This window comes from Anopheles stephensi, chromosome 3, assembly GCF_013141755.1.
Source record: "Anopheles stephensi strain Indian chromosome 3, UCI_ANSTEP_V1.0, whole genome shotgun sequence".
NCBI classification, from domain to species: Eukaryota; Metazoa; Arthropoda; class Insecta; order Diptera; family Culicidae; genus Anopheles; species Anopheles stephensi.
Window position 1 is genome coordinate 60012646 of NC_050203.1, and position 18480 is coordinate 60031125.

Genomic DNA, 18480 nt, shown 5'->3' on the forward strand with positions numbered 1-18480 from the left:
CCCGTAAAGTTTTTTTAGGCCGTCCACACGAACAGAGGAGGAGTGTGGTTGGCCCGATTTGAGATGATGCGATTTGAGCGTTGATGCGACGTTAAACCGTGAGCGGAATCGAGGATTGTTACAGCAGGCCAAGACCGCGATGCGGTTGTAGCGCCTGATAAGTAAGTAAGAAAGTAATAAGAGTTCTATCACCAAGGGTGGTTCATATCAATTAATTGAGTTATTAGTCATAAGGAGTAGTGCCTAGTAAAGAGCATAGCTTGGGAAACCGCTTGTACCATCTAGACAACTGGGAAACCCACATCAGCGGAGCACTGTTCAATAACCGGAAGTCTGTTCCCAGTTTTACCATTAAACCCTGGTCGGCAGAGATCTTACCCGTATATAACTAACTCGCCCATATTTCGTTACCGATGGTGGTGGGTATGGAAAATTTATTTCAAAACAAATTCTTCTAATCGGGCCAGCATTAACAACCACTTTACAACAATAAAATTTCCAAAAAGCCGGATTGAAATGTGCAAGGGCTAGGAGAACGGAAACCGATATGTTTAACAGGCTGCCCCGCTCTAAGTTGTCTTACTAAAATGGTTAAATAATATTATATTGCTTGTAACGAGTATGCTATAGCTCATTGAAGTGTAATAGAGTTTGAAAACTTAAAAGGGGATTTTCTGTTTTTTTTTTGTTCTTTTTGGGCAGCACAAATGCCAACAGCAATATTCGAAACAGATTCCGGAGGGGGGACTTCTGTTTTTACATTTACCTGATAGCTGTGGGGTTTTTACCTAGTTCTGATAAACATATACTATCGGTAGGGATCTCAAAATGGGGTAGCTTATCACAAACAGACCGCGTAGTGTTGTCCCCACGGTTAAGGAGCTAAGAGTTATGTTGCCTATTTGCTGTGCTACGCCCTTCATCTCATCACTGCCTGGCTTCCTTCCTTCGCCAGCAGTGAAAAAATTCGAACCAAACGCCCGTTGACTACTTGGCGCCGAAATCTTTACATACGTTACATATCTAACAACTTAATCGTCCCTAACTTAAATCACATCGAAAAGAAGCGCTCGGCCAGAAGAACGTACGCTGGGGGGGAAAGAGATTGGAGGGAAGTTGGTTTTCTTTTCTATTTTTTTAGGTTCCTGCTAGTGTTAACGGGGCGCTTAAAAAGACACACTTCTCGAGAGCCTAACTCAGAGGAAGCGGTCCTTCAAGGTACCTCTTGAACTTGCTTTCGCAGAGCTTAGTTGCTGCAACACACCAGGATCGCTGTTTTTCTTCTTCTAGGGGGTGATAATACAATCCATTTTTTGTTTCTTAAACTTCAACTAACCACAAATCCAAAACCCTGGAGAATCGTACTAGGAGCGAACGGGACACGCTTAATACAGTGCTACGTACTTACAGTTTTCCTTTCGTACACCCGTTCCTTCTGTCGATCGTATCGCTTCTTCTTCTTCTTCTATTTCTTCTACTTCATTTCTATCGCCATCGTCGGCCGTACGCTTGACTAACAAGCCCTTTCCCCCTTGCTAGATAGACGTCCACGTCCACGCTCTTACTAATAGTCCAGTGCCCACTCGTTCTCCTGTAGGAACGCATCGACCACCTCCTTCATCGAGTAGTTCGATATGAGCTGATCCTGGGTAAGCTTCACGCGCGTAACCGGATCGAAATGGCCGACCCGCTGCAGATGCTCCTCGATGTCCTTCCGCTCGTACGTCATACCGGATGGTGTGATTACGGGGTCTACTAGCAGCTCGAAGCTGATCTTGCCGCAGAGGTAATCAGGTACTTCTCGTTTCTGAAAGTGAAGGAGATAGAGACGGCCAATTAATGGACAGAATCGAATACAACCGCTTCATCCCTACGTACCCGTCTCCGGTCGTCCACCTTAGCAAACAGATTGTTTAATTCAGTCATATGGTTTTCCTGTACAATGTTAAAGAAGAGATTAACTTTTGACAGAGGAAAAATATAACAGACAACACTTACACCCTCTCGCTCGATTTCGATAGCCTTTTCCTTGAGCGTTTCCTCGTTGATCGTATCGTCCAGCTTCAGCTTAGCTAAACGATTTTCCATATCTTCCGTGATAAGTCTACCGAAGAGGAAAAAAAAAACGAACAAATTAATCCCGTTTTCCGGGTAATAGGGTGATTAGCTAGCAAGTGATTACCTATTGAGATACGTTTGTAGTTCAATCTCCTGACAGATGCGCTTTTCCTCCTGTATGTTCCAGCGCTTCTTTCGCGCCAGCCGCAGCTGCGATGCAATGTCGTCCCCGAAGTTGAGCTTCTGCTCCTTGGCGAGATCGTGAGCGCGTTGCAAATGTTTGATCGCTTCGTCGAACGATTCCAGCTCCATCAGGCTTAGGCCGAGGAAAAAGTGTCCCTTGACCAGGTTCGGGTCCATGTCGAGGGCACGCCGGCAGTCACTGCAGGCCGTCTCCCAGCGCTTCATTTTGATGTGGCACAGGGCGCGGTTGGTGAAGTAGGTGGCATTTGTGGAGTTTTTGATCTGAAAGTATCAAGAGGCGGTAAAAAAAAAGATTTTATTATAGCAATGGCTGGGACTAGCAAACTCTGCACAAATGGCTGGAAAACTTCTGCACACGACTCTATTACTTTAATGCTGGTCAAATCCAACCGTCAAGACGAGTTTTACAAATTGGCTATACCTTCGCAAGCGGGTTTACGGCAGTTAGAGTTCGCTAAGTTATCCGAAGGTAGATTTTTGTTTCTGGAATAAATGCAAGCTGAAAATATAGCTCTTTTTGGGATTTAGCTTTGGACTGAGTATTTTTTAAATCAACGCTGAACTTATATCATTATTTTTGCCAATTATATTGGCCAATGATGGTTTAACAAAATATCTTAATCACTAAAGGGAAATCACAAGGGTGGCGGCAAAATTCGGTGGCATGGCAGTGAGGCTTCAAGAAGACGAACACGAAAGCGAGACAGAGGGACATTATAGTCGAACAGATGATAGCAGCTGTTGAAAGCCGACAGAGCTCAGAGCAGAGGATCGTTCGAACCGTAGCGGGTGTGGGATATACAGGGGAGGTCTATCGCGGAGGCGATGGCATGGACCGTAAAGAAGGATGGCAGACAAGAAAGAAGGATTCACATCAAGTTCGTTTAACAGGAGGCCTGCAATGAAACTTGTACGGATATGGAAATGCCTTTCCTCAATCGGCTCTAGCCCAAGAAGGCGGCAACGGACTGGATAGAGACTACAAGAGTAAATTTGCGCTGAACACTCTCAAGCCTGGGCATCGCAGTTGAGCTAGGGGGAGACCAGACTACTGCCGCGTATTCCAGGGAGAATCGAACCCAACAGGGACTTTAGACAGAGGGGATCATGCATTTCGGACGATAGCCAAACGATCAGACCCAGTGATCACTGAACGATCCTTGCTGATAACATAATCGGCATGGGAATTGAAGGACAGCGTCTCGTCAAGCCATACTCCTATATGCAGAATCTTCTGTACCATGTGGATGAACCTAGAGACCATTGGGCTTTAGGTTTACAACGATGAACATGGAGAGCAAAAACTGTAGATTGTTCAACGGGTTTTTTTTTTATTCATAAAGAACGGCCTGGCCGTATTGCTATTGTTCAACGGGTTGAGACCGGCGGATACCTTCAACTCAACTGTTCATTACCAGGATTACCTCCAACAAGATTGGAGGGTGTTGGTTAGAATTGGGCGGTCCAGAGGCAAAGACAATAACGGCGCCGGTCTGCGGTTCCTGTACGCAGGATTGACTACCTTGCTACTACCCTGATTAATTAGTTTACCTTTATATATTTTGATCTTCAAGAGTCATCATCAATCAAATCTACAATTTTCAATAGAATATGTTGAATAGACGGACGTAAAAATCGACTTATTATAATTCAAAACTCTTTTCCACTTCAATGTGCGATTTTGTACGAATGTTTGAACATTGGATATACAACGATTGAATCGTGAAGATGGTTAGGATGGTCACGATAGGAAGGAACGTGATAAGATTGCACATCTCATTAATCACAAACCGAAAGGAGCCAAATGTTCCCTTTCTGGAAAAGGTTTGTTGGTCGAAATACATGAAAGAATAGAAAATTGCTGTCACAAAACGAGCGGCTCGAAGCCTAAGGATAAGGATAAGGCAAGATCCCTTATTGCTGTGTATTGCTGTGCTAGCAAATAGGACCCAGTAAAAGCATTCGACGTTGATTTGAAATGTGATACCTTCCCATAGCGCACGTGCGCCCATTCCATTCTTCACGTGCGACATACGTATCGAACTTCCCGGAACATGCGTTGGTCACATTGGCGTAGGTCAAAACCAGCACTCCGTTCGCTCAGGTGCCACACACACACACACACAAATGCTTCTAGAATTGCATTAATGTGCATTGCCCGGGAAGTCTAAAAGGGGTGGACAAGCGGACATACGACAACCTCCGTTCGATGTCATTGCCTTTTCTTTTATCATCCAACCGCTTCCGAACGGCCTCAACAACGCCGGAATGGTTGGACAACAAAGACGACTTTAAAGCACTATTCATGCCTTATGCCGAACGATCCATCCATTCGATATTGCACCACAATCAAAGCAAAAGTTACAATTTTACCACCTGAAGGTGGTCTAAGACGAGCCGGCACTAGCGACTGCCAATCCAATTAGCAAGCAAACACGTCTGGATTGTTGGAGAAAGCGGTCCGCCTCCGGACGCAAAAAGCTTATGCCCTTGCCAGTTTTAATGTTCCATTCATAAATCGTCACAGCAAAATAACGTCAGTGGAAGGTTCGCATGACGGCATTCTGGTACGATCTGGTACGGCCGAGTGCGCACATGACGGGAGTTGGAGGGATGTGGCCGATGTGGCGATTATGGTGTTAAATATAACACAGCACAACAACAACAAATGCATGGACGATTCGTTCGAAGGCCGTGCCGAATATTGATGGACGGTTACACCACCGTCGATTATTTATGTTTCGTGCGATAAAGATAAGTTAAAAAAGTTATTCGGACAACAGGCACAACAACGACTCGGTGTGATGTTCTAAAAGTAATTTCACCAAACATTAGTCGGCTAACGGTCGGCCTTTCTTAACGCAGCCAAGAAAGGCTATCAAATGCATGGAATAACAATTAACCCTAAAGCAATAAATTCTATCGCTACAACCGATCACACTGGAGCAATACGGCCAGGCCGTTCTTCATGAATTAACAAAAAAGCCGATCACATTTTCGTACTCTACAGGGTATTTCAATTAATTTAAAGAGACGTTTTTAGGTTCTTATATTCTTATGTTTTAGGTGGTATTTCTGGTGACATTTTTAAAGGTCTATCCTGTCTCTAATAGCTTGCTTAGGTGCTACGGTTATCAAATTATTCCAAAAAAATTCTAAGTGCAACACCTTGTGCTTCTGTCTGCTGGGTTTGTAAATCCAACCGCCCTACCTGTTCAGTTTGGGTGGCCAAAACGATTCAAAACGCAAGCAAAATGATTCCGTTGCTCCCAACACTGCGTATACTACTTTACGACCGCGTACACACAAAACAACCATCCCGCATCGTTCCGTTGGCATCGTTATGGAGCCAGAACAGAATCTTATCGATAAAACGATAACCTTGAAATGGGTTAAAAGCCTACTCCGCTTACGTTTGGTTTGGTACGCGTCAGAAAACGGAACCCGGGACTATCCCTACAAAAACGCTGTTCTCCCGGGGCGCCATCATCCGAGACGCACGACATGCCAACACGACCAGGATAACAATCAGGTTTCGTGCCTAAATCGTATTGCACCATTGCCGGTTGAAAAGGCAACAACGTTATCAGTTGAGAAAGGAAAAAACAGCAACAACGCCTAAAGTGTTACCGACGGACAGATTATTGACATCAGAGTGCATCGGAGTGTGATATGCACGGGTAACCCCAGGCTCAGGTGTACAGCAGTAGTAGACAGGGTGAAAAAGTGGGCCCCCATAGCCCGTAATGTTCTGTTCCAGGTACATGATGTTTTGAACCAAATATTGACACTGCAGAAGATGGAAGGACTTTGAACAGTTGCATCACAGCAGAAGCAAATGATTATAATGATAATGATGATGATGGTGCAATACTTACGATCGCTTTTGTGTAGAGATTGACCGCATCGTCATACTTCCGTGCGGAGAACAGACGATTTCCTTGGTCCTTCAGCTCTACGTCCGACAGATTGGCCGTTGTGTACATATGTTTGCTCATGGTTTTTCGGTTGGGTTTATGCTTGGCGAAATACGTACGTTTTTTTTTCTATCTCGGGCAACGGGTGTACCCCTAATTAGTGGTGGGTTTCTGGACTTCTAGTCTGATCAACACAGGCATCGATTGTGGAATCCTTGGCACCAGATCCACAACATCAATGCACACACACACGCACAAGCACAGGTTTTCCTTCAGCAAGAAATACACGAACTTAGAAACCGCACATTCCAAGCTGCAGCTGGGCAAACGAAAGGTGGCAGCTCAAATTGTTTTGATTGACACACAGCGACCCAAAAACGGAACAATCTGGGGTGGTGTAGATATGCAAATATGCTCTCACTCGTCTCACACAAATGATCACTGCTAATTATGCACAAAACGCACACACAGACACACACGCACGGTAAGGCGCGAGTTATTCCAGCAGCATAGAAGCAAATTAATTTGATATTCCTATATTCATTTTTCGACCTCCTTCAGACTGATTTTCTTCGGAACACAACAACAAATGGAATGTTTCGCCTGATCTTTTTTTTTCAATGTATTTTCTTTATGCGCTGCAAGGTGACAGCTGTCATTTGCGTCTGTTTGAGAAGCGCGTTTACAGTGATTGATTCAGATCGACAGTTGTTGTATTTCATACACAGGGTGTACTGGAAACGACCGTACCGTTACTGGCAAAGCGACGGAATTGTGTCGGAATTTGCGTGTAATTGGTTAAAAATGAAAAACCGGGATAACTCCACTAGTCAATACCATCTTGTTCCTATATTATTATACATCGGACTATAAAGAGATGAGAAAACAGGATTCGGTCAGATTACTGATCAGATTGCGATCTTATAGTTTCTTTTCATATTTAGTGGTTGTAAAAACATTTAAAAAAAATCATGATTTACTCGTATTGTTATTCCATTTCGGATCTTCAGCTAATAAAGGTAGCTCGATGATAACAGTGCCAGGTTTTCACGGCACGCAGGAACGGAATTCCAATCTTATCCGGACCCCCAGATGCGGATTACGTCAAGACAAAGAAGTCAAAAATGACCAGCCTAGATCTCCCAAGGTTGAAGGACCAAAAAAACGAATAAGTTATAATTTTGGAGAACCATTTCTTCAAATTGCTGCATTTAGGCAAGAAGACAAAGATTCTGTGAACGACAACCAACAATGAGGTCAATTTCCGTAGATCATACACGAACAGCAGCGAACCATCACTTTATAGGTAGGTCAACCAGCAAACGGACCGCACTAGAACAAGAAATCTATTAATGTAAAACGCTAGAAGTCTAATACTAGCCTAATACTAGTCTAATACGGCCTTAGCTTTCCCATCATGGTTAAAAAAATTTTAAAGGTTCTTCACATTAGCAGATTTGTGGAGCTAAAAGTTGAATTCCAAAAACAGATAATCTTCCAGTGGCCTATTTCGAGACTTCAGTAAGTCTGTGGTGGAGAGCCAATAATCCCAGGATAAGGGCGCTTTCGGATGAAGATTCTCTCCGGTAGGCAAGTCCCTATGATCGATTAGGTGTTTCGGACAACGAGATCTGTTAGTAGCCAAAGACTGCCATTCTCACTTCACCTTTTTTCAAATGATATTTTATTACAGTGCCAATCCCGCCGCCGTTCAACAAGCATTCGCTGTCTGACCTTAAATTACGAAGGAATTCATATTACACACGGTTTTTGTTTCGTTATCATTTCCTGTTTGTTCGTTTGTTTGTGTTTTGTGTGGTTTTCTGCAAACTGTAAACGGCGTTGTGTCTATTGATTTTGCTTTGTTTTTGTCGGCGACAGTACAAATTCTTCTAGGATAGAGGATAAAACAGAGTAAAACAAAATGATCATTTCGTGCTATATCGTGTTTCTCGCCGCACTACCTGCATCTCGGAGGAACTATTCGCCTCCCCGCAATGGGTTAAATGAAGTTTGGAAATAATTGCATTGCATTTGCCTATAATAAACTCCATCGACGCTGGCAATCGGCGTGTTGCAATCAATCGCTCAACCAGCTGCTTGCGCAATATTGTATTCCTCTGTCAAATACGAATCATTTGGCGTACTGCCCGCTCTTTCTTTATCTTCTTCCACCCTCCGTAGCTTACCCTATCTGCCTACGATCACCCGCCGGCCCACCGGTTCATGGTTCTCCATCGTGCAGCCATCGTTTTTGCTTACATACAAGAGCGTAAACGCAAGCCTTTTAAGGAAACTGTAAACTGTTCTTTAAAGAAATCAACGTAACAAAAAGGTGTAGCGTATGGATTATTGGTCGCAAAAGAAGGGTGAAGCAATCTAAAGGATAGACGGCAAAATATGCTGTGCAACATTTACTTCTTTTTTTCGGGATGGTAACATAATAATGGTGGTATCCCTTCTGCTTGGTTGGTAGTACTAAACATGTGAAAAAAAATCGGAAATGTAAGATGGAAAGGTGGTGGATGGCGATGGCCCACGAACCGGGTGAGCGATCTGGCGCGTGCTTTGCTTCTTCCACCCCGCAGCTCACTGGTGTCCGTGGGAACCGATGTTGAGGTGATGCACCATCCGCTGTCCCCACCAGCGCTCCAGATCGAATGGTGTGAATCCGGACAATCGTGGCTCAGATACGCTCTTGTAGAATACTGGCGCTTTCTGGCTCTTGTCGGTAGTTATCTACAATGAGGTGGGAGAAATATTGTTTAGAAATCAGTTTTCCGTAAAGCGAGCAACCCCAAACCGAGGCACTCGGGGCAGCGAAAGTGAAAGCATCCGACGTTGCGAGTGCCATAGTTGACCTCATTTCAGGTGCTCGGTACAAAAAACCGCGCTACTTACACTATTCCATGCCTCATTTATGTATCGAATGAGCTCGTCATGTTGCGAATGTTGGATCGGTTGGGCTGTCGGCGGTTGGTGCAACTGTTGCTGCTGCTGCTGCTGCTGCTGCTGCTGCTGCTGCTGCTGTGGATGATTTTGCTGCATCGAGTGCATCGGGTGCATCATTGAACTGGACGCAGCCGATGACGGTGGTGGGGGTCCGTTGCGATCGCCCCCATTGTTCATCATTCCACCGGCTGTCGCCGATACCAGATTCTGCTGTGTTTGGTAGGATGAGTGATTCTGTTGATGCATGTCCCTGCTGCTGGACATTCCGCCCGGTCTTCGCATCACCCCCGGTGACATGGACATCGGGCCTTGCCGTCTGTGAAACAAGGTGGGGGGGGGAACGGGATAGCAAGACGTTTGTTAATTATCAATCGTAAACAAATCGACAAAACGGACCCGTCGAAAAAGGGGGGAAAATACACAAACGGCCAAAGCGTACACAACGTTACGGGCGCAAGGTCATATACACAATGCAAACGCACACACGCACTCATACACATTGGGACACCTCGAGCGACATCATATTGTGCGGACGAGAAGCATTGCAGCGTTCATTGTTTTTCGCTGCTGCCAACGTATGCGGAAGTGCATTCCAGGAGCCGTTTCCATCGGCCATACTATTTGCGTCTTGCTCAACCACGTACACGGGCGCACTCTTTCACACAAACGGCACCAGCATAGGCACGGGCACTTGGCGGTACACACTTACCCCATATTTCGATCCATTGCTTTGTCGATTTTAGCGAATCTCGGATGACGATGCCACCAAGCACTAGCACTCTGCGCCCTATCAGCTGAACCGAGTGGCTGTTTCCGCTTTTTTGTAACAAGACGCTGACTAACAAAGTACTCCGCGAACGAACGATACCCAAACACGAAAGTGGCTTTCTTCCTGCTGCTCCCGGAACCTCCGCGCGCTTCACCCTTTCACGGATGAGTTTTCCGATGCGATGACGATGCGATGAGGCTGAATATGGGGGCTCCTGCTGCTGCTGCTGCTGCTAACTTTCGGTACGGGACGACGGGAAGTTTGTTTGTGTTTTTGGTTTGGAATATGGGCACGGAATGCGAGCAATGCAAGCGACGGCCGCCAGCACACCGACAGGTACCAGGATGCCTTCCAAACGGAGAGATTCGTTGTTTTGCCGTTGATTCCTACCTGATTTTGGCCTTTTTACTTTTGAGGGTAAAACAGAAAACGAAAATAAAATTTCACCTCTTTTCTATTTTATTTCTTTGTTTTGACAGGAGGCTGCTTAGTCGAGCAGATCCGCGGCATTCGAGTACAGTTCAGTCCAACAGGCTTTTGTTTTCGAGTAGCAGGAATGCCACAGTCTATATTTTCGAACGCCTTTTTTGTATGTGTGGAATATAGTTGCTAAATGCTAAAAACTTTATACTATATGTAATGGAGAATGTGTTATTATGAACTCTTTATACGAGAGTGGACCAATGATGCGAAATCAATCCCTTTCTGGAATTATTGCTCGTCAGGGGTTGAGTCATCGGCAGACATCGAGGTCTGTTTTGTTACTGTTCTTTTGAAAATGTTTACGATTGATTGTAAACTTCTAGAGTCGGTGAAAGATTATGTGAAAGATTATGAGCGCTTATAAAAAAAATTGGTAAATCACGCTTTCTCAAACAAAAGAATTAAATCCAACGTTATTTTTTTAAAAGGCCCTTTTCTAACCCAAATGTCCTGTTAAATAAGGTTTAAGCCTTTTGCTATTTGGGTCGTCTAAATTTGACATGTCGGTACATTCAAATTCCGATTCAAAACAACGCCAATTTTGGGAACGGTTTCGATTCTCGTATCGAAGCGGGGTGAATCGGAACGTCTCAACAGTTTTCTCGCATCATTACATGAAATGCCGTTAAAAAGTGGTAAGGAAAGTGAAGAGTAGCGCACACTTTTTACATTTGAAGCAAATTCGCCAGCAAACAAAGCATTTGCCAATACGTTACCGGCCGCGCGCTTTGACAGGTAGAGACAAAGTTTTTCTCCCGGCACGCGCTCTTTTGCACTGTCGGCGTCATCGCGTACGAAAGTGCAGCTGTTGTGTTTGTCCGTTCAGGCCAACAAATTCTTCTCATTCGCACACTAGATCTCCCACAGGTAAGCAGGCGCGCAAGAGGCTGGCTAAGCAAAGCACTTTTGGCAAGAAAAAAAGCCGCTTCTTAATTTTGCCGGGTGCGGGCGACCATCATCAGCAGCGACAAAGCGTTGTAAAGTTGTGTGCGCGTTTGTGCTTTTGCTGTGCACCGCAGTCGCTATCCACAATATTGTGTTCAGTGTTTTTCAGCGTCACACTAATAAGGGCTAGCAATCTTCTCCTAACCTACAGGTTCGTGCGTGTGTGCGTGATATTGTTCGCGAGGCATTTGCCAAAGCAATAGAAGTGAGAAAGAGCAATTTGCCGTGTGTGTTTCGTCCTACAATTCTGTTCTGGCTGGGGACAACCCCGACGACGCATCATCTCGCTACAAAGTGCCGCCGTTTCGTGCGCTTCGAAAGCTAAGCCTACTTCACGGGTACAGGAAGACAATTGCCGGATCTGCTGCTTGGAAGAAACGCCACCACCATGACTGACATTCGGGTAAGTAGGAAAAAAAGGTTCCATTTTAAGTAGTTGAATCATTTACAATGATTCTATGTGGTGAGAATAGGGATTAACCGGCAAAGACTTCATGCACTTAGCTACAACTTGTAGGAGCTTTATAAATTTTATGATTTTTTTTCGTCGCTTGGATAATATTCCCTTGCTAAGTGTGTGTGTTATGTAGAACGTTTTTGTATAGTTCTTACGGATGCTCAAAGCACAGGATATTTGGAAAACATAGCAAATGAGCCCCGAACGATTGTTGTGTTCCAGTAGTACGATTCAGTTTTGCGGTGGAATTTGCCTTAGCCGCCATTTTTGTGTTTGACGCGGTCTGTCGGTGCGTGTTGCTGTCCCGTTCTATCAGGTCCCGAAGTAAAGGAAGTGCGAGCGAGATGGCACGATGTGCCGGTGCAAAAACAACTACGCTCTCAAGCAAACGGATGCTTTGATGAGGCGGCTTCTCGAATTTTGCTGTTGGTACAGTGGCGATGCAGAAGTGAAAAGCATAAGTACAAGAGGAAACACTGGTTTATTCATCTGCTTTTATGTACGCTAAACATAGAACTAGGCAATAGTTTTAATTATGGTTGTACGTAATTTTATCGTCCAATTATTTATGTTTCTAGCACTGAAAATTACTTAAGCTTATTTTTATACCATTTTATTTTAGTCAATGTTTGCCAAACAGCAGAATGGCTCACCGGCGGCTGCTACGTCCAGCCCCAAAATCGGTGGTAAATCGATCGAAAAGATTTACCAGAAAAAAACGCAACTGGAACATATCCTGCTCCGACCGGACACGTACATCGGTTCGGTCGAGATGGTGAAGGAACCGATGTGGGTGTTCGACAAGGAGGCCAAAAAGATGGTCCAGCGTGACATCACGTACGTGCCAGGCCTGTACAAGATCTTCGACGAGATTCTGGTAAACGCGGCCGACAACAAGCAGCGTGATGCGAAGATGAGCGTCATCAAGGTGGAGATCAATCAGGAAACGAACACGATCTCGGTATGGAACGATGGAAAGGGCATACCGGTGGTAATGCACAAGGATGAAAAAATGTTCGTTCCGACGATGATCTTTGGCCATCTGCTCACGTCATCGAACTACGACGACGACGAGGAAAAGGTGACCGGCGGCCGGAACGGGTACGGTGCGAAGCTGTGCAACATTTTCAGCACCAAGTTTACGGTCGAGACGGCCTCGAAGCAGTACAAGAAGTGCTTCAAACAGACCTGGGCCGATAACATGTCGAAGGTGACCGAGCCGAAGATTAAGGAAGACTATTTCGGCGAAGACTACACGAAAATTACGTTTACGCCCGATCTTTCCAAGTTTAAGCTGGAAAAGCTGGACGATGACATTGTCGGTCTGCTGTCCCGCCGAGCCTACGATGTGGCGGCGTCGACGCGCGGCGTGACGGTGTTTCTCAACGGTCAGCGGGTCCCGGTGAAGACGTTCAAGGATTACGTCGATCTTTACCTGCGGGATAACACCGACGAGGTGGGCGGGCAGGTGAAGATCTGCTACGAAGCAGTTAACGATCGGTGGGAGATTGCCGTTGCCATTTCGGAGCGTGGGTTCCAGCAAGTGTCGTTCGTTAACTCGATTGCCACGACGAAGGGTGGTCGCCATGTGGACTATGTGGCGGATATGGTCGTGAAGCAGCTGATCGAGGTGCTGAAGAAGAAGAACAAGGGCGGCGTTACGATTAAACCATTCCAGGTGAAGAACCACATGTGGGTCTTCATCAACTGTCTGATCGTGAACCCGACGTTCGACTCGCAGACGAAGGAAAACATGACGCTGCAGGCGAAGAGCTTCGGTACGAAGTTTACCCTGTCGGATAAGTTTATTGGGGCCGTATCGAAGAGCGGTATCGTCGAGTCGGTGCTGCAGTGGGCCAAATTTAAAGCGCAAACCGATCTTGCCAAAACTTCCGGCTCGAAGAAGTCCAAGATCAAGGGCATTCCGAAGCTGGAAGACGCCAACGACGCCGGTACGCGCAATTCGCTCAACTGTACGCTCATCCTTACGGAGGGAGATTCGGCCAAAACGTTGGCCGTTTCCGGGTTGGGAGTGGTCGGACGCGACACGTACGGAGTGTTTCCGTTGCGTGGTAAGCTGCTGAACGTGCGCGAAGCCACCCACAAACAGATTCTGGAAAATGCCGAAATCAACAATCTGATCAAGATTTTGGGTCTGCAGTACAAGAAGAAGTATCTTACGATCGAGGACCTGAAGACGCTCCGGTACGGCAAGCTGATGATCATGACCGATCAGGATCAGGACGGTTCGCACATTAAAGGTTTGCTGATCAACTTCATCCACACCAACTGGCCAGAGCTTTTGCGGCTGCCGTTCCTCGAGGAGTTTATTACGCCCATCGTGAAGGCGTCGAAAAAGAATGGCGAAGAGCTGTCCTTCTTCTCGCTGCCCGAGTTTGAGGAGTGGAAGGCGGACACACCGAACGCGCACACGTACAACATCAAGTACTACAAGGGTTTGGGTACGTCCACCTCGAAGGAGGCGAAGGAATACTTCCAGAACATGGAACGCCATCGGATTCTGTTCCGCTACGAGGATACCGGTGACGATGACGCCATTCTGCTGGCGTTCTCGAAGAAAGCGATCGAACAGCGCAAAGACTGGCTGACGGCGCACATGGAAGAGTGCCGGCATCGGAAGCAGGTCGGACTGCAGGAGCGCTACCTGTACACGAAATCGACGCGCGAGATTTCCTACAAGGATTTCGTCAATCTCGAGCTGGTGCTGTTCTCCAACTCGGACAACATTCGCTCGATTCCGTGCATGCTGGATGGGTTGAAGCCGGGCCAGCGGAAGGTAATGTTTACGTGCTTCAAGCGTGACGATAAGCGCGAGGTGAAGGTGGCCCAGCTGGCTGGATCGGTGGCAGAAAAGTCGGCGTACCATCACGGTGAGCAGTCGCTCTGCTCCACCATCATCAACCTGGCGCAGAATTACGTCGGCAGCAACAACATCAACCTGCTGTATCCGGGCGGCCAGTTTGGTACGCGCCTGACCGGCGGAAAGGATAGTGCCAGCCCGAGGTACATCTTCACCATGATGTCGGTGCTGACGCGCCACATCTTTCACCCGCTGGACGATCCGCTGCTCGAGTACCAGTTCGAGGACAATCAGCGCATCGAACCGGTGTGGTATTTGCCCATCATTCCGATGCTGCTGATCAACGGTGCGGAGGGTATCGGTACCGGGTGGTCGACGAAAATCCCGAACCACAATCCGCGCGACGTCATTGCCAACATTCGGCGCATGCTGAACGGGCAGGAACCGAAGGTGCTGAACCCGTGGTACAAAAATTTCCAGGGCGTCATTGAGTCGGTCGGTGCGCAGCGGTACATTACGGCGGGCAACGTTGGGCTGTTGGATAATCAGAAGATTGAGATTTCCGAACTGCCCATCGGCACCTGGACGCAAACGTACAAGGAGAACGTGCTGGAGGTGTTGCTGCACGGGTCGGAAAAGCTGAAGCCCGTCATTTCGGAGTACCGGGAGTACAACACGGACACGACGGTGCGGTTCGTCATCTCGTTCCTGCCGGGCGAGTACGAAAAGCTGTACGCGGAGGAGGGCGGCTTCCATCGGGTGTTCAAGCTGACCAGTTCGCTCACGACGTCCACCATGCACGCGTTCGACGATAAGAACTATCTGCGCCGCTACACGCACGCGAATGACATTTTCGCCGAGTTTTACACGATCCGGCTCGAGTATTACGGCAAGCGGCGGACCTATTTGCTCGGTATGTTGCAGGCCGAGGCGGACAGTCTGTCGGATAAGGCGCGCTTCATTATGGAGAAGTGCAGTGGCACGCTGGTGGTGGAGAACAAGAAGCGCAAGCTGCTGATTGACGAGCTGATCAAGCGCGGCTACCGGGCGGATCCGATCCAGGAGTGGAAGCGCCGCGTCAAGGCGAACGACGAGGAGGGCGAGGAGGAGGACGGTGAGGCCGAAGAGGAAGAGCAGGAGGACGTGAAGCCGGGCAAATCGTCGGCCAAGGGCGCCAAGGGTCCGGTCGATCCGGAGAAAGCGTTCCAGAGGCTGACCGACGTGAAGAAGTTCAACTATCTGCTCGGCATGTCCATGTGGATGCTGACCGAGGAGCGGAAGAACGAAATTCTCAAGCAGCGCGATCAGAAGCTGTCCGAACTGAAGGCCCTGCAGGCGAAGACGCCCGAGATGCTGTGGAACGATGATTTGGATGTGCTGTCCCGCAAGCTGGACGAGTTCGAGGAGAAGGAGCGGCTGGATGCGATCAGCACGGAGAAGAAAATGAAGGGTGCCGCAAGCAAGGTCGGTCCGTCGGGACGTAAAGTAGCGACCGGACGGAAGACCGCCATCGACGACACGAAACCGAGCATGGATGCGGAAGCGGTCAAGTTCCGCATCTCGGAGGAAATGGTGAAAAAGTTCGAAAAGGCCGCATCGGTGAAGGTGAAGAAGGAGAAGAAGGAACCGGGCGAGAACGGCGGGGAGGGTGGTACCGGAGAGCTGGACGAGTTTGATGCGCTGGTCGATGGGGCGGCGGCACCGGGCGGTGAGAAACCGAAGCCGAAACCGCGCGTCAAGAAGGAGCCGAAGGAACCGAAAGCACCGAAGGCACCGCGGGTGAAGAAGGAGAAGGGATCGCCAGCCGAGAAGGGCAAACGGGGACGGGTAAGTTGGGGATTGGTGGCCAAAAAAATGGGCATCAAACGTAGCTTTAACGGATTTTTTTTCCTACTTGCTTTGTTTCGGACAGAAAAAGAAGAACCAATCGTCGGATGAAGAAGATGCGTTTAAATCCGACATGAGCGGTGATGATTTCGCACCGCCGGTGAACGTTCCGACACGCGAAAAAACTGGACGTCGTGCGGCCGCCGCAAAGGTAAGCAGACAACACAGCGCTTAACACTATGGTGGTGTCAATCGACCCCCGCCTGAAAGGTCCTGGCCGTGAAAGTACAAATAAGCCCTCGTCGTGTACCTGATGCCTGCTGGTTGCTGCTACTGATTGAATGATTGCATCTATTCTTTTTCCCCTCTGCACACTACAGAAGGTCAACTACTCCGTAATGAATGACGGAGAGGACGACGACGACGATGACTTCAACCGGTCGGACGACGAAATGTTCGCCAACAATCCGGAAGGTCGCTCGAACGCCGACAGTGAAGTGGAGGAGGTGCAGCAATCGTCCGCACCGATCGATCTGGATGATAGCGATTCGTCGCCGATAAAGAAGCCCGGCCCGGTGAAAAAGCGAGTCCTAGGACCGAAGGCGGCTGGCGGCACAAAGCGTGGCCGAAAGGCAGCCGACAGTAGCCAGGACAGTGAAGCGGAAAAGCCCGTCAAGGTGAGTTGTTGTTTGGCCGTTTTTTTTTTAAACCTTTATTAGCCCACTGTCGCGCGAGGTACGATTTACACTAACCAAAACGACAATGTTTCCTTTTCGATTTAGAAAACAAAGAAGAAGATCGTCGAAGGCTCCGAGGATGAAGATTCTCCTGTGATCGATGATGACGATGATTCGGACTACTAAGCGCGCGCCCGCACTGCCAAGTGCCAAGTTAGTGTCCTATTGACCACGCCTAAATGCAAGCAAAAACTACTTACTTACGTGTGGGAGGAAGCGAATTTGGGGCTGAGCGAATGCCGATCAGCATGTATATGTATGCACGGCAGCAGCAGCAGCAGCAGCAGCAGCTGGTAAGGCCCCTTAGTGGTAAGGCAACATATGTATTTGTGGTTTACACCCATCTAACAACGGTAAGCGATGGAGAAAGTATTAAAGCGGAATGATGCTAGATTTGTGGCGTGTTTTGTGTAATGTATGTCTCTCTCACTTGCAATGTAGCTCTAGTGCTAGGTATGGTTTAGATTGTTGTGGGAAAAGGATGCAGCAGCGGCAGCAGCAGCAGGAGCGAACTACATACATTCTTATCCCATTTCTCTCTGTTAGTTTTAGTAAACACCCGCAACACAGGAACGCAAAATCTAGCCCGTTTCGAGCGCTACTTCTCTTCCACAACACACCAGCAGCTGCTCGGGCGATGTTACAGCGAATAGAATTGTAACGAAAGACACCGACACCCCTCTGCTGCACGAATCCATTAAATAAAGCATGAACAAGCATGGAAATCGGACGAGAGGAGAGGCAGTTTGAGCGTTAGGAATAGAGGTGTTTTACTCTTAACTTGCAAAACCATCTATAAATATATATATTACCGATTAAGCGGATAAGTACAATGTTAGCACCTAGGATCACACTTACCTAACGTACGGTGCTACGGCACGTGCAGAGTAGAGTGGTACGATCAGAAGCGATCACACCACCGATATATCCTACCAAGAGCTCTGTTACAACCAATCATAGCAAAACAAGAGCTGAATTATTTAAGTACTTTCCACACACACACACAAGCACACTAAGAAGATCCACTTTTCGTTTCGATTCCATTACACAAAATAAATCCAACCTGTATATACTTTGTACCCGGGTGCGTCGTGGCCTTGGAAATTACTATTCCTAGGGGTAACCTCAGGTTGAGAACGTTTATTCGACTCCTCGGAATTTATCAAGCAGCTTTTGTTGGACGTAAAAAGAAACCTATCCGGCCTATTCTTCGCTTCCGCCGTGAATGGGCCAGAAATCCGGGAGCTGTCAGGAACACCTAGAAGATCCAGCACACGTTCATTGGCTCTTAGAATGATCTTCAACCCCAT

The 18480-nt window shown here is 47.4% G+C and overlaps 3 protein-coding genes across 7 annotated transcripts; 1 reads left to right on the forward strand and 2 right to left on the reverse strand.

Annotated features, from left to right (window-relative positions):
* Window positions 1–402: 402 nt before the first annotated feature.
* On the reverse strand, window positions 403–6799 carry LOC118513228 (E3 ubiquitin-protein ligase CHIP). The gene is made up of 5 exons (XM_036058762.1): window positions 6141–6799; window positions 2183–2523; window positions 1999–2104; window positions 1879–1935; window positions 403–1807 (listed from the first exon to the last, which is right to left on the reverse strand). The coding sequence occupies exons 1-5, from the start codon at window positions 6258–6260 to the stop codon at window positions 1565–1567; spliced, it is 867 nt and encodes a 288-aa protein (XP_035914655.1). The 5' UTR covers window positions 6261–6799; the 3' UTR covers window positions 403–1564.
* A 1034-nt stretch (window positions 6800–7833) lies between these two features.
* Window positions 7834–10390, reverse strand: LOC118513292 (putative cyclin-dependent serine/threonine-protein kinase DDB_G0272797/DDB_G0274007). 2 transcript variants are annotated; one of them, XM_036058865.1, is made up of 3 exons: window positions 9528–9747; window positions 9081–9447; window positions 7834–8918 (listed from the first exon to the last, which is right to left on the reverse strand). In XM_036058865.1, exons 1-3 carry the CDS (start codon window positions 9629–9631, stop codon window positions 8769–8771), a joined length of 621 nt encoding a protein of 206 aa, XP_035914758.1. In that variant the 5' UTR covers window positions 9632–9747; the 3' UTR covers window positions 7834–8768. The 2 variants fall into 2 exon arrangements, with proteins under 2 accessions (XP_035914758.1, XP_035914759.1); XM_036058866.1 differs by lacking the exon at window positions 9528–9747 and adding an exon at window positions 9841–10390 and having other exon boundaries at window positions 7841–8918.
* A 525-nt stretch (window positions 10391–10915) lies between these two features.
* On the forward strand, window positions 10916–18249 carry LOC118512026 (DNA topoisomerase 2). 4 transcript variants are annotated; one of them, XR_004906221.1, is made up of 7 exons: window positions 11032–11250; window positions 11480–11731; window positions 12408–16433; window positions 16519–16644; window positions 16814–17110; window positions 17216–17463; window positions 17717–18249. XR_004906221.1 is itself a non-coding variant. In XM_036055813.1 (6 exons), the coding sequence occupies exons 2-6, from the start codon at window positions 11717–11719 to the stop codon at window positions 17294–17296; spliced, it is 4545 nt and encodes a 1514-aa protein (XP_035911706.1). In that variant the 5' UTR covers window positions 10916–11018; window positions 11480–11716; the 3' UTR covers window positions 17297–18249. The 4 variants fall into 4 exon arrangements, 3 of the variants coding, with proteins under 3 accessions (XP_035911706.1, XP_035911707.1, XP_035911705.1); XM_036055813.1 differs by lacking the exon at window positions 11032–11250 and adding an exon at window positions 10916–11018 and having other exon boundaries at window positions 17216–18249; XM_036055814.1 differs by having other exon boundaries at window positions 11459–11731; window positions 17216–18249.
* Window positions 18250–18480: the final 231 nt, after the last annotated feature.